This window comes from Amblyraja radiata, chromosome 28, assembly GCF_010909765.2.
Source record: "Amblyraja radiata isolate CabotCenter1 chromosome 28, sAmbRad1.1.pri, whole genome shotgun sequence".
Lineage (NCBI taxonomy): Eukaryota > Metazoa > Chordata > Chondrichthyes > Rajiformes > Rajidae > Amblyraja > Amblyraja radiata.
The window spans coordinates 11,194,872-11,209,811 of record NC_045983.1 but is presented as its reverse complement, the minus strand read 5'-3'; the positions used below and the strand labels follow the sequence as shown (position 1 = coordinate 11,209,811).

Here is a 14,940-nt window from a genome sequence, read left to right as displayed (position 1 = left end):
ACTGGCAAATGCAAGGACAGGTAAGAAATTCCACAGATAAATTAACCCAATGTTATTCAGGCTATATTTTTAAACACTGATTTACCAGCCTGGATTTCACATTTGTAATAAGTGCTTCTCCAGTTGGCAAACTGTGAAATTGACAGTGATTTAGGATCGTGCAGAAATGTCAGAGGTCGATGTTGGCGATTCTGCTGCCCTCTGCAGGCTTCACTGTTTGACAGTCTTCTTCACCATAAAAGGAAATTAGTCATGACAGAAAAATATCCTGACACTGCCTGGAGTTTTTAAAATGGCATGATAAACAACAATGCAAAACAGGCCAAGGAAGGCATACAAAACAGATGCAGTTAAACCAGCATCTGCAGTTCTTTCCTACACAAAGAAATAGCAGAATACCAAAGAAAATAGAAGAGTGACGTAATAGCAAACATCGGATGGTCCAATAGAGCATTTACAGGCCAGAAAATGTGCATTGTCCAAGTTACAATAAATCAAACCCCATGCACAATCTTGGTTTTTAGGAGACAAAAAAAAGTACACTTGAATATTGTATTGTACTTTCTTTCCTCCCAAGTGTATGAATTGAGTGATATAAATATAAAGGGGGAAATTTAGAAGAGTAAATAAAGACATTGCAGTAAAATTCTCAACTATTCTGCATCTGGAATCCCCCAGTATAAAGCAGCCAGAAACACCAGCAGTAAAAATAATACTACAACTGGCAGAAAGTACAAATAAATTGCTTCTTCCGCCCACTTGTCACCACAGAGAGAGGTTTATTTTTGGCTTAACTTTGCCTCTCTAGCATCATATAAATTGGAAGACAAGAACATAAACAAAATCAGGAAACATGTCGTTATATTTCATCGCAGATATCCATTCAGATCAAAGAGAATAATCAGGCTGCTTTTCATCCCGTCAAAGAATGTGTTGAAAAGATGGTGGTAGGCTGCTTTCTTAAACCATAATAAAATTATTTTTGAATAGCTAAGTAGCTTGTTAAACCACTTCTAATGGCCAATTGCATTATATAAGACTGGAGTCACCAAGGACAGATTGGGTTTGGAAGAGGCAGCTTCTCCTTCCTACGCCTAAAATGCATGTCATTTAAACAGGTGCCTGCAGCAAGTTAACTGACCTCTTTAATTCTATTAAATTGCAAGTGTTTCAAAACTACATTGCCAAGAAAAAGTGATTGGACTGAATAATTCACTTACCAAATAGAGCAGGAAAGTGTGCAAACCTGTCCCGAGACCAACGGAGGACAGGATACCCAAGCCTAACCAGTAGGCACACCATAAACACTTCTTTTCCACCAAATGTACAAACTGGCAAAGGAAAAAAAAAGGCCGTTATCTATTGCTCTTAATATTTTTTTTAACATTTTAAGATGGGTGCAGAATAGTTAATGCTGGAACCTAACGAGCACAAATATTTTTCAACACAATTAATCCAACAGATTAAAGACTTGCCAAAGACAGAAAAAGTGACAAACACACTAAAGTAACTCAATGGATCGTGTAATTTCCGTGGAGGGAATAGACCAGTGGTTCCCAACCTTTTTTTGGCCATGCCCCACCTAATCACCTCTAAAATCCTGATGCCCCCCCCCCCCATATTTTAGCACGAGCAGACAAAGAAATAATTCTCAGAAAATGGAATTTACTCAAAATAACATCTGAAACATAAACTACATATGTTTACCTGATGCCCCCCTTAAAAATCAAATTGCCCCCCTGTGGGGCGTACGCCCCACGTTGGGAACCACTGCAATAGACAGACTTTGCTTCAGGTTGGGAGCCTTCTTCAGGTTGGTTAGAGTGGGAAGGGGTTAAGAAACCTGGAAAAGAGCGGTGGAGACGGGACAAAGCCTGGCAAGTGATACGCGGACACAGATGAAGAGGGGGTTTCGATTGGCAGATGGGTGGAATAAGTGACAAAGGCTCGAGGTGAAAGAGAAATGTACAGCCAGAGGGGAGGGAAAAAAGGGAAGTGGGAGATTCTGGAATGGGAGCTCTCGTCTTCTTTCATTGCTTTGGCTAAACATTGGAAAGCCCATGCAGCAAGACTCACTGTTTTCACTGGGGTAATTAGGAATGAGGAATAAATGTTGACCTTGCCAGTGACAAACAGGATCAAAAAAATGAATATAAATCGAAAACCAACGCAAGACCATACTCAAGTCAATTTGAAGAAAATCATTTTCAATTATTTTTAAAAACATTAACATGTATAACAATACAATACAATACAATACAATACCTTTTATTATCATTTGAACCTCACATGAGGTTCAAACGAAATTTGGTTTCTGCAGCCATACAAAAAAAGAACCAAGACACACACCAACACAATTCAATTCACATAAACATCCATCACAGTGAGTCCTCCTCACTGTGATGGAAGGCAAAACTTAAACATATCTCTCCCCTGCACTCCCCTCTCCCCCCCATGTCAGAGTCAAAGACAGAGTCAAAGCCCCCGGCGGGCGATGTTAAAAGTCCCGCAACCATTAAAGCCACGCCGGGTGATGCAAGGCCACGCACCGGGTCTTGGTGTTGGAGCCCCGGCGGGCTCTTGGTGTTGGAGCCCCGGCGGGCACTCACAAAGTCCCGCGGCCATTCCAAGCCGCGCGGGGCGGTGATGTAGGCCCCGCTCCAGGTAATCTTCAACCCCACAACTCGGGCGGGAGAAGTCGCCGTTGCGGAAGCCCCGAAAAGCGGTCTCCCACCAGGGACCCGTGGGCTCCCGGTATTACCATCTACAGACCTGCGGTAGGAGCTTCCGAAACTCCGGGTGTCGGGTCACAACAGCGCTCCACCACAGCTCCACCCGCTCCAGACTCGGCCAGCTCCGTGATGGTGAGTAAATCCGCAGCTCCGCGACTGGAGCCCCAGGTCATTCCTGTTGGAGGCCGCTCCACGTTGCAGCCCCAACGACAACGGAGACCCGACAAAGAAAAGGTCGGGTCTCCCGTGCAGGGGAAAGACCTTAAAGTTCCCCCACCCCACCCCACCCACACACACATACCCCGACAAAAAAAACAATAAAAACTACATAGAACAAGAGTCTCATTCCGACAAGTCATGTGTTGCCAAAGCATACTTATTGGGTAAACAATATCAAAAAGTTAAAAAAATCTAAGCCAGATTATGATAAACATCCATCATGGCAAATGCTTTATTTTTGAAAGATATTTGAGCAGGCTTGCAAATAAAACCACAGGTTTTAGTCTGTGATATTACAGTAAACATTAATTTTAGCAGACTTCTTTATAACGGGTTTTGGTTACAGCGGAGGGACGTGGCGGCGCCACCCTGGCTCATGAGGTGTACCAGCAAGCCCTTCGTCACCCACCGCACGGTCCCGTTGACGCAACTGTTGTTGCAACTCACGTTGTAGCCTCTGGGATCAGCGTTTTCTCCAGGCTGCTTCCACCGACAGGACGTGCAGTCACCTTGGGGCCTCCTCCTCTCTCACCAGCTGCCACTTCTGTTTGCCTCCGCTTTGTCCACACAGCCTCGCCAACCCCCTCAACCTCCTGTAGTTCTACCCACTGAACCGCTTCTCCTCCCCCCCCCCCCCCCCCCCCCTTCCATTTGCTATATCTTCCTCCTTCTCCCCCAGATGGTGGACGAGGCAGGCAGTGGAGCCGGGAGCAAACAAAGCAACGGGTGAGAGGGGCTGATGCCCCCCCGGTGACCGAGGCGACTTGAAGGTAGCAGCGGCCTGAAGAAACCGCGTCCTGTCAGGAGCTACAACATGAGCCACAACAACAGCTGCATCAACCGGTGAATGCAAGCCAGCAGCATCAACGCTTAGTTTTAAGTTGAAACGACACAAACCGCTGGAGTGTCTCAGCAGACTGAATGGGTCTGAAGAAAACGCCCCAACGTTACCTATCCATGTTCTCCAGCGAAGCTGCATGATGCACTGAGTTACTCCAGCGTTTTTTTTTTTTTGTGTATTCTTACAGTGTCAGAAACCAGTGTCCAATCCTGAATACGGATGCTGTCTGTGCGGAGTTTGTACGTTCTCCGTGACCTTGTGGGTTTTCTCCAGGTGCACCAGTTTCCTCCCACATTCCAAATACATGCAGGTTGTAGGTTGATTGGCTTCTGTGAATTGTCCCTAATGCGTAGGCTGGAACTAGTATATCGGTGATTGTGGTTGGTGCTGATTTGGGACCAGAGAGGGCTGTTTCCACTCTGTCTCAACTAAACATGCTATTGATGTTTTTCGCACCTACATGTCAGAACCTTGACAAGCTATTTAGAAACGGTCAAGATATCCACAGCATGTACCACATCATATTACTGAATCAGATTGCCATGGGAACATTCATTGCTGGGAAATGCAACCATCTGCTGAGTGTTATGCAGTTCCAAACTCAGATAGAATTACTTTCAATTTGATATTATCAGGACACAAAGTGCTGCAGTAACTCAGCAGGTAGGCAGCATCTCTGGAGAAAAATGATAAGTGACGTTTCGGGTCGAGACCCTTCTTCAGAGTCTACCCGACTCTATTCAGTAGACATTATCAAGATTTGTTATAAAAATAATTAATCTACAAGTAATCCATTTCACCGTTAAAATTTAAAGAGTAAAGCCTGATGGAACAGACAAGGTAACATAATAAGATATGGATTTAGTGATTAAATGATAAAGATGGAGAACCCAGAATTAAAGTCAAAGTCAATGTTATTCGTCACATGCACCCGAAGGTGCAGTGAAATGAATCTGCCAGCAGCGATACACTTAAAAAGAACACACAATACACAATTAGATTTAACACAAACATCCACCACAACATTCTTCACTGTGGTGGAAGGCAACAAAGTTCAGCCAGTCCTCCTCCCTTGTTCACCCATGGTCGGGGCCATGAACCCTCCAATGCACAGGCCCTCTCGTCGGGAAACAATCAAAAACTCCAACGTCGGGACAGTCAAACACACCTTGGAGGTCCCGAATCGGCACTTTCCTACCGGAGACCGTGGCCTCAGGATGTTATACGCCTCAGGCCGGCGGTCGGAGCTCCTCTACGGCAATCCCCGGCAAGGGATCCCAGGCTCCGGATGGTTAGTCCACGCCACGCCCGCAAGAGTTCGCTCACTCCGCGATGGAAAAGTCCACACTGCGCCCGCTGCTGTAGCTCTTGGGCCCGACTCCGGGAAAGGCCGCTCCAATCCATGCTGTTTGGCCGTGAGGGAGGCGACATGGAAAAAGTCGCCTCTACGTTGAGGAGGCAACCGAAAGCGGTTCCCCCCCTTTCCCACCCACCACCCCCCCACACAAGACACACCAAGAGGCACCTAAACTAACATTGGACACACCAAAAAAAAAGTAGAAATAACGAACACGCTGCTGGCAGAGCAGCCGACTCGCAGCGTCCCCACCGCCCAGGTCTTGAATCTATAGCATACTATTAGTAAAGGAGTCAGGAGATAGTTACAAATTTGTCAGCAGAGTACTCATTGGGGTTTTTCACAGGACTTAAGAATGAGGGGCGATCTCAATCAAAATTGACAGAATCAACGTTCAGAGTTTATTTTCTGGTTAAATTCAAGAATGACGATTATTTAAATTTCCTTGTTAAATTTCATTCATATTGTTGCCCTTGATATTACTTCGTCAATTAATACTAACAGTTAACAACAGCCCAAGCTATAAGCAAAGCTCACCTGTTGATGCTCGCCTTCAACATAATAGGCCACCGTAGTCACAGCCAACAAGAATAGCAAAGTCAGAACAATCCTCCGTCGTTGCCACAACCTGGAAAGGAAAACATGTTCAGAATATGTGAAGATCAATGCAGATCAATGTTTGGCCCACCTTACTCACTATTGTCTTGTGATGTGCCGTAGCAAGCTCCCTTCAGATTGATGTTATATTATACAAGTTATTGACATTTTAAACTTTACAAAAAACACTTTTCAATTTGCTCTGCCAGTCAGCCGCGTTCGACATCACAATGACGTCACAATGGGATCCCGAATCTCATTTTTTTTTTAAATCGCGATTTCCAAAAAAACTCGGTTATTTTAAAGATAAAATGTGATTTTCATTGAGAATTCCATTTAAAAAAAGACATTGCGATTTTCATTATGGGGAGGTGGGATAGGGGGGAGGTTTCATTTACAAAAAAAACGCGATTTTCATTGTGACGGGTGGGATAGGGGGGAGGTGAGGAGTGGGGAAGCAGGGGGATAGAGGGAGAGGAAGGGGTAGGGGGGGGAAAGTGGGGGAGGTGAGGAGGGAGAGTGGGGGAGGAGGGGGATAGAGGCAGAGGAGGGGGGAGTGGGTGAGGTAGGGAGTGGGGGATAGAGAAAGGGGAGGGCAGTGGTGGAGGTGAGGAGGGAGAGTGGGATGAGGGAAGGTGAGGAGTGGGGGAGCAGGGAGATAGAGGGAGAGGAGTGGGTAGGGAGGAGAGAGGGGTTATGCAGGGAGGGAGTGACTGAGGGTCGGGGAAAGGAGAGGGAGGGAGTGGGGGAGGGGAGAGGGGAAATAAGAGGGAGGTTGAAGAGGAGGGGGAGGGGTAAGAAGAGGGATGGTGAGGCGCAGTTGGGGGAGGGTTGCCGTGGGTCGCGTCACAGCGGGGATCTCTGGCGTCACAAAGGGAACCCCTCAACCGCTCCGGGTCAGTGGTGGAATTTTGCCTTGGGGGACGGTCCCAACGGGTCCGCACCTGGTCTAGTAGATACTAAACAGTAAAGCAAAAAATCAGATACAAAAATAAAATGTAGGAAATACAGTCAGACAGGTCTCACATGATTTTGTGAACAAGGCCAGCAGTGGATCACCCACCCTTTGAGTATGCTCCAGGTTCAGCAAGATGACCAAATAATATACAGATGACTTAGTGGCAGAAGAGGCCACCCAACTTACAAATCTGCTCAACCATTTAATTACATCATGGCTTAACTGATTACAACCTTAACTCCGCATTTAATTCCCAGTAACCGTTCACTTCCCTATCAAGTTTCTACCAACCATTAGGTTGGCATGAACATGGTGGCCAAAGGGCCCGGGTCTACGCTGCATGACCAAGTATCTGACTATCCCAGACTTTGCTTTAACTACACTTGAGGAAAATGAAGTTCTAAATGTAGATCAGTCAGTATTAGTTAACCTGATCCATGTCATGTTTTACTGCATACCGCTGGTTAGATGTCTCATATCAAAGATCTTAGAGCGGAGCTTTGTCTCATATTATCTAGTCCGTCATTCCAGCCTCTAGTTAGATTCATTTTTGAGCTTGAGCTTACAACACGTATGTATTTGAGCTCTGTGTATTTACTATAATAAACAACTTATACTTATGTACGGATTTTGAGTTATTACATGTTCCTATATGCTGTCAGAAGTGGGATCCGAACACACGCCCCCAAAGGAGACTGCGAACTGACCAGCTGCGAACTGACCAGACCAGCAGTCTGAGTGAGAAAATGTTGCCTCATCTTGGTCTTAAACGGGCAACAGCTTATTTTTAAAAACAGACTCCTCTCCCAAATGGGAACATTCTCTCCACATTCACCTTATCATGACCTCCCAGGCTCTCGTTCGCTTCAATTAAGTACTCTTTCACTAAATTCCAGTGGACCTAACGCTCGTCCATCAAACTTTTCCTCATAGAGTAACGTGCCAAGTCCAATTATCAATTTAATGTACCACTGGCACAGTGGCGCAGCAGTAGAGATGCTGCCTTACAGCACCAGAGATGCGTGTCCGAACCCGACTACAGGTGCTGTCTGCACTCAGTTTGTACTCTCTCCCAGTGATAGCGTGGGTTTTCTCTGGGTGCTCTGGTTTCCTGCCACATTCCAAAGACATGCGGGTTTGTAGGATAATTGTCAAATTGTCCCTGGTTGAGGGTAGAATTAGTGTATGGGTGGGCGTTCATTGTCACTGACTCTGTGGGCCAGAGACAGTTTCCACATTGTATCTCAAACTAAAACTCCGAAACCTTCCAATACATTTACCTCGAAAATAGACACAAAATGCTGGAGTAACTCAGTGGGACAGGCAGCAGCTCTGGATAGAAGGAATGGATGACGTTTTGGGTTGAGACCCTTCAGACCCTCCAGAGATGCTGCCTGTCCCGGCGAGTTACTCCAGCATTTTGTGTCTATCTTTATGTCAGCATCTGCAGTTACTTCCTACACAGGAAAGGCACCAAATCCCGCTAAAACTCAGTGTTCTGCAATTTCTCACTATTTAGATAATACACTATTTACGTTTCCTAACCAAGTGCACAATTTCTCATTTTCCCTCATACTGAACTTTTTTGAAGCACTTGATCTTACTTCTCTCTGCAGTCTCATGCCCCTTTTACAAAGAAACATAGAAAGTAGGTATAGTAGTAGGCCATTCGGCCCTTCATGCCAGCACCTACATTATTGGCTGATCATCCAAATTCAGTACCCCATATCCTTTGATTCCATTAGCCCTAAGAGCTAAATCTAACTCTCTCTTGAAAACAACTTACAACTTAGTTTCATGTCTATCTTTTTTTTTCCCCAATCAGCAAATTTATACTTTCAGTCAGTCTTTCAACCATGTCATTTAGATAATTTGTAAAAGGTTGAGGTCCCAATACGAATCCCTGTGCCTGCTACCTACATTATATTAATCAGAAAACAACCACCTAATGTTCTGCTTCCTATAAAGCAATGAATCGCCTATTCAGACCTCCTTCACCATCAATCTTTATCACAAGCAGTAACCTTTGATGGGGCAAAGACCTCTGAAAATTTTGATACTAACTTAAAAAAAAAAAAAAAATTTAAATCACGCCATAATTCAAAAGGTACTCTGCTTTTATGCCAGATTGCCACAGAAATCCATTAATTTAGCATTTTTTATATCAGGGATAGTGTTCCCTTTGGAAGAAAGGGAGAAACCCAATTCAGTTTACTTTCTTAGAGATACAACATAATTGCAAGTTTATGGTGGGAAAAGGAAAAGTACACAAAGAAAAATGAGTATAACACGAAAACAGGTTTAGGCAAGAATGACTTTTGAAACCATGCATATAGAAGTAAGAGACCCACTACTTTCAAACAAGTTTATACCAACATTCCTGCCTGAGATAATCACCAACCACAAACGCAAAGAATTTATGAACAAAGATCAATTGGATTCACAAAAGTATTAAATTGATACTGGTAGAGGTAAGAGTACACCAAGCACAAATTTATTTCTACCAGTACATAAATGGGCCCTTCGGCCCACTACACCCTGCCCCCCTTTGTGTCTATCTGCACTAATCCCATTTGTCCGCATTAGGATGGAATCCTCCTCTACCATGCCTACTTAAGAGCCTGCTTAAATGCCATTTATAGTAACTGTATTCAACTCTAGCACAATGGCATTTCATTTCATATATCAACCACTCTGTAAAATAAATTATCCCTCAGATCCCCTTTAAAACTCTTCCACTTTAAAACATATATCTCTTATATTTGATACCCAGTTGAAAAATTCAATTTATAATATCCCAAGTGAAGAATCACAGTAAAGCTGTAAAGTTGGAGTATTAAAAAGCTTCTTTATGAAAATCAATAATAGTGATAATGTTAACCTTAAACACACCTGCTGAAATTACCTTGAAATGTTTCATGAAAATCTCATCGAAAACCTCTTCCTACAGTCACTATGCTCCAGTGCGCAATGAATGTGCATCATCAGCAGTTGGAAAGCTGGCTTATGACATTAAAGTCCAGATACATACCAAGCTAAAGAAGGTTGTCTAGTGTCGACACACAGCATGGAAACCGACCCATCCGCCCTCTCCACTTTGGCCCGTTCACGCTAGTTCTAAGTATTACACTTTCCCATCCACTTCCAACACATTAGGGGCAATTTAAAAAATATATATACATAAGGCCAATTAATCTCTAACCCAAAAATCCGTGACATATGGGAGGAAACCAGAGCACCCGGAATAAACCCATGGTGTCACAGGGAGAATGTGCAAACTTCTATAGACAGCACCCAAGCAGAGGATCAATCCCAGGTCTCTGGCACCAAGGCAGCAGTTCTACCACTTGCGCCTCTGTGTTGCCCAAAACAGTAGCAATATCTCTGCAATACTATACATGGATATTATTTTTAATTACATTTTGGCATTTCAATAGGGAATAACAGAACTTCTCGTTACATGTCAACACACATTCTTTGAAGTCTTTATTATAGCTTCAGTCAATTCAGTAAACAGGTGAACATCCTACAGCGAATGATATAATGCAGTGGGTATTCCTCCTCCAGCAGGCATGAGACAGGAAAAAAATGAAAAAGAGAGGAAGAGAGATGGGGGTCCAGGGGGCATTGCCCCCTGGAAGAGTTCCAAGGGGCAACACACCAGGCGGGGGTAAAAGGGGGCAGCGCCCCCTATATGCAGACATTTTTTGATAATTGTACCTTGAAATTGTAGCTTGAATTCCTGATTCTTGGTGACTTTAACATTCATGTCTGCTGTCCCACTAAGCCTCTTGTGAATAAAGTTTAGAACCTGGTTGAGTCCTTCAATCTGACTCTACTTATCACTGGACCCACGCACAAGCTTGGCCATACACTCGACCTGGTGCTATCGTCTGGTCTCCCAATTTGTAATCCAGAAATTATTGATGCCTGTCTGTCTGATCATAGTGCAATTATATTCGATGCATCTCTGCCTTTCTCTCCCTCAAAATCCCATCTCCCTGCTAGCTACTCCTGCTACATAAACTCTTCGACTGCCAGTAAGTTACCTGAGGCACTCATAGCCACCCCCGACATCTGCACCATCGAGGCGTCTCCATTCCACCTCAGCACTGACGACCTCAGTTCTTTATTCAATACCAATTGCTCTTCCATCCTGGATTCTGTTGCTCCTCTTAAAATGAAAAAGTCTAAACCTAAAGGCTGGCCCTGGCTCAATGACACCACCAGAGCCCTAAGAAGAGAGTGCAGAAAATCAAAACGGAAGTATGAATCTGATAAGCTTCAAATTTCCTTTGAAATTCTGAGAAACAATCTCCTCAAATACCAGGAAGCAGTAAAGTCTGCGAGAACACAATACTTTTCCGACCTTATTTCTAAAAACGCCCATAACTCCAAGGTCCTTTTTAGTACCATTACCTCTATCATATGCCCTGTCCCCAGTACCAGCTTAGCTGGGTCCCCTACTAAGTGCGAAGAATTTACTACATTTTTCACCAGCAAAGTTAAGAACATCAGAACGAATATTTCCCCTCCCATCCGTGACCTAGCTGTCTCATTGGTCTGTTCTTCAAAATTAGACTGTTTCCATGCCGTTACTCTACCCTCCCTTGTAAAGCTTGCCTCCACTATGAAACCTGCTACCTGCTCCCTCAACGTTATCCCATCTGCCCTTCTGAAGGGTGTCATTGCAATAGCCGGTCCCAGCATCTTCGCCATCAAGTTCTCTGGCCACTGGCACTGTTCCTACCTGCTTCAAGCACACGGTGGTCCAGCCCCTCCTGAAAAAAACCTAACCTAGACCCCACCTTGCCTAGCAACCACAGACCTATTTCCAAACTGCCATTCCTTTCAAATGTCCTTGAAAAGGTCATTTTAAATCAACTTATGCCTTACCTACACCAAAATACCATCCTGGAAACTTTCCAATCAGGTTTCAGGGCCCACCACAGCACAGAGTCTGCCTTGTTGAAGGTACATAACGACCTCCTTCTCACCATTAACTCCGGCGACTGTGCAATCCTGCTCCTTCTCGACCTCAGCACAGCATTTGATATAGTCGACCACACCATCCTCATTGACCGTCTCCGGTACGGGATAGGTATTGATGGCACTGCCCTGAGCTGGTTCATCTCCTACCTCAAAGATAGGAGTTTCTCTACAAATATTGGCAACTCTTTCTGCTCCCCAGCTAGCTTTTGCTGCGGGGCTCCACAAGGCTCCATCCTATGCCCCATTCTCTTCTCCCTGAATATGCTCCCCTTAGGCCAAGTCATTCAAAGGCACGGCATTTCCTTCCACTGCTATGCAGACGATACACAACTCTAAGTCCCCCTGAAACCCAACAACCGATCAAATCTACTCAGCCTTATCCACTGCATCGAGGATATAAAGTATTGGATGGCCCAGAACTTCCTTCAACTAAACAAGAGTAAGTCTGACGTCATCCTTCTCGGCCCCTCGGACTCAATCAAAATGATAGCAGGCAGCCTTGGAAGCCTTACCCCATTACCCAAACCTCACGTCAAAAACCTTGGCGTGATATTTGACTCCGCGTTGAAATTTGGCGTGATATGTGACTCCGCGTTGACAAACAAGTCAATGCCGTGATAAACGCTATTTTTTTACAGCTTCGGACGATAGCTAAAATAAAACAATTCCACCAATCTGACAACCTCAAAAAGATAATCCACTCATTTATCTCCTTCCGCTTTGATTACTGCAACTCCCTTTACACTGGCAGCAGCCAATCATCCCTGTCCCGCCTGCAATTGGTCCAAAACACCGCAGTGAGACTCCAGACGGGCACCCTGAAAAAGGGACCCCGATTCTGGTCTCTCTACATTGGCTCCCTGAGCGGTTCCGAATCAATTTCAAGCTTCTTCTTTATGTATACAAAGCCCTTAACAGGCTTGCCCCCACCTACATCAAAAATCTGCTTACCCACCATACCACCTCCAGGTCCCTCAGATCGGCCGACTTGGGGTTATTGACCATCCCGCAGTCTAGGCATAAACTCAGGTACGACCGCGCTTTTGCGGTTGCAGCTCCTAGACTATGGAACAGCATCCCTCTTCACATCAGAACTGCCCCCTCCATCAACTCTTAAGTCTAGACTTAAAACATATTTCTACTCTCAAGCCTTTCTTGAGGTCCTCTGAGGGAGCGCTGTATGTATGTATCTATGTATGTTTTGTTGATCTACGTACCACTGTTTGTAGCACGTTAGTACCTGCACCGATGTAAAGCACTTTGGTCAACGAGAGTTGTTTTTAAATGTGCTATAGAAATAAAATTGACTTGACTTGAAATGACACCGTTTTCTTGGCCGTTTCCTCTTAATTTATACTGATTTTTAAAAAAATATTACCTTAAAATAACACATTTTACTTGCTTGTCACTTAATTTACACAGAAAATTTGATAATCATACCTTAAAATGACACCAACTCCTTGCTGGTTTACACTTGTCATATTGAAAATATTTTATATTACACCTACCTGTAACATGATACCTGTTCCTTGCTTGTTTACTCTAATTAGAGAGAAGTAACCTTTACTATTGTATTTAAATGCCAAAATAATTTCAAATCCAACTCTTAACAATTAGGATGAAAATGATGATCCATCTACTTCAAAGATGATCATATTGTGCTACATAGCTACTCAGTCAAATTAAGTACAGAGGACAAAATATGAACATCTCAACCTGGAATTTAAGACATTATTTGAAAATAACACTTCCCAAAATTTAAAATTAAAGATTTAATTTCTTTAAATCTATGGTTAAATTATTTTAAAAAAAAATAAAAATAAACAAATAATCTTTTATCTTTTTTTTATTGCTGGGCATTTCTGATTGCCAGAATTTGCAAAGTCAGTGACCATTAAGGAATGTTAATTGCTGACTCAATAGCGAGTCCAAGTTGGAAATGCAACAATATATTGTATTGCGCAGCCAAAAGGCTTCCCAACGACCCGCGCGGCCAGAAGGCATCCCGACGGGCCGCAGCTGTGAATTGGGAACGCGGCCAGAGGCCTTTATCGAGGCGCCGCGGTCTTGATGCCTTCCGGATCGCCACGTAGAAGCCCGGGTCGGACGAAGCGGCCAACGGAGTAAAGTGGGGCATTGACAGCGATGAGGCCTCGGCGGCGATGAAGCCTCGCGATGATGGGGCCACGGCGGCGGTGATGCCTCGCAGCAGCGCCGATGTCTTAACAAATTTCAAAATCCGCGGATACGCGGAGAAATCTCATGTCTGACCAGTTAATCAGCACCACTGAAATATTGCCTGATTAATCATTTGACTATTCTGAGAAAGTTGAAGTAGTGTTCAGTAATAAATAGACAAAACTTGGGAATCACACATATTCTGGGTGATGGCAACATTGGAACAGGATAAACCATGTTGCCCCTAAACATTATTTCACAATTTGCAAGATTGTGCATTAGTTAGTAAACTAAATTTACTGTAGAAAAAGGGAAAATATACACCATGCATATCAGACTTGTTTTAGCCTGGCAACCCGATACAGAATTTCTGATTTCATAAAGAACTTCAGCACTGACACCTAATCAATACTGCACAGATTTAAACTGACTAAATAATAGCCATCTCCTCAGAAAGGATTGAGCGGTAGCGTATGCGATTACCTACTTTATTGTCCATTCTTTAAAGTCAATGATAGTTTCCAGGAGGAAGTATTGCATGGTGATAATAGGCCGTCTCCATAAAACTAGTGCGTCCCTCTCCTCTTGATCCTTCAATTTCCGCTCATTCAAAGACAAGAGATCTGAAGGCGAAAAAAGTGTTATTTTCAAGAATGATCTTTCCAACTCAATGAACACATTAATTCTGCACTAAAAATGTCCTGGAAAAATCCAGTTTGATCTGTAATCTCAGATAAATAAGGATGTAATGCTGAGGCTTTATAAAACATCAGTTGGACCACATTTAAAATATAGAACGTAGACACAAATGCTTGAGAAACTCAGCGGGTGACGCAGCATCTATGGAGAGAAGGAATAGGCGACATTTCGGATCAAGACCCTTCTTCAGACTGATGTCGGGGGGGGGGGGGGGGGGGGGGGGAAGAAAGGAAGTGGTGGAGACAGTAGGCTGTGGGAGAGCTGGGAAGGGGAAGGGGGAGGGGAAGGGGAAGGAGGGAGAAAGCAAAGACTACCTGAAATTAGAGAAGTCAATGCTTATACCGCTGCAGTGTAAACTACCTAAGCA

General features: G+C 44.1%; 1 protein-coding gene across 2 annotated transcripts in view; it reads right to left on the bottom strand.

Moving 5' to 3' along the window:
- vmp1 (vacuole membrane protein 1) overlaps nucleotides 1-14,940 on the bottom strand; it is a 141,817-nt gene that overhangs the window by 87,137 nt on the left and 39,740 nt on the right. For both annotated transcript variants that reach the window (XM_033045781.1, XM_033045780.1), the window contains exons 3-5: nucleotides 14,362-14,497; nucleotides 5,687-5,777; nucleotides 1,221-1,331 (exon numbers count right to left, since the gene is read on the bottom strand). In XM_033045781.1, the coding sequence (XP_032901672.1) occupies nucleotides 1,221-1,331; nucleotides 5,687-5,777; nucleotides 14,362-14,497 (338 nt within the window). The remainder of the gene's footprint in view (nucleotides 1-1,220; nucleotides 1,332-5,686; nucleotides 5,778-14,361; nucleotides 14,498-14,940) is intronic.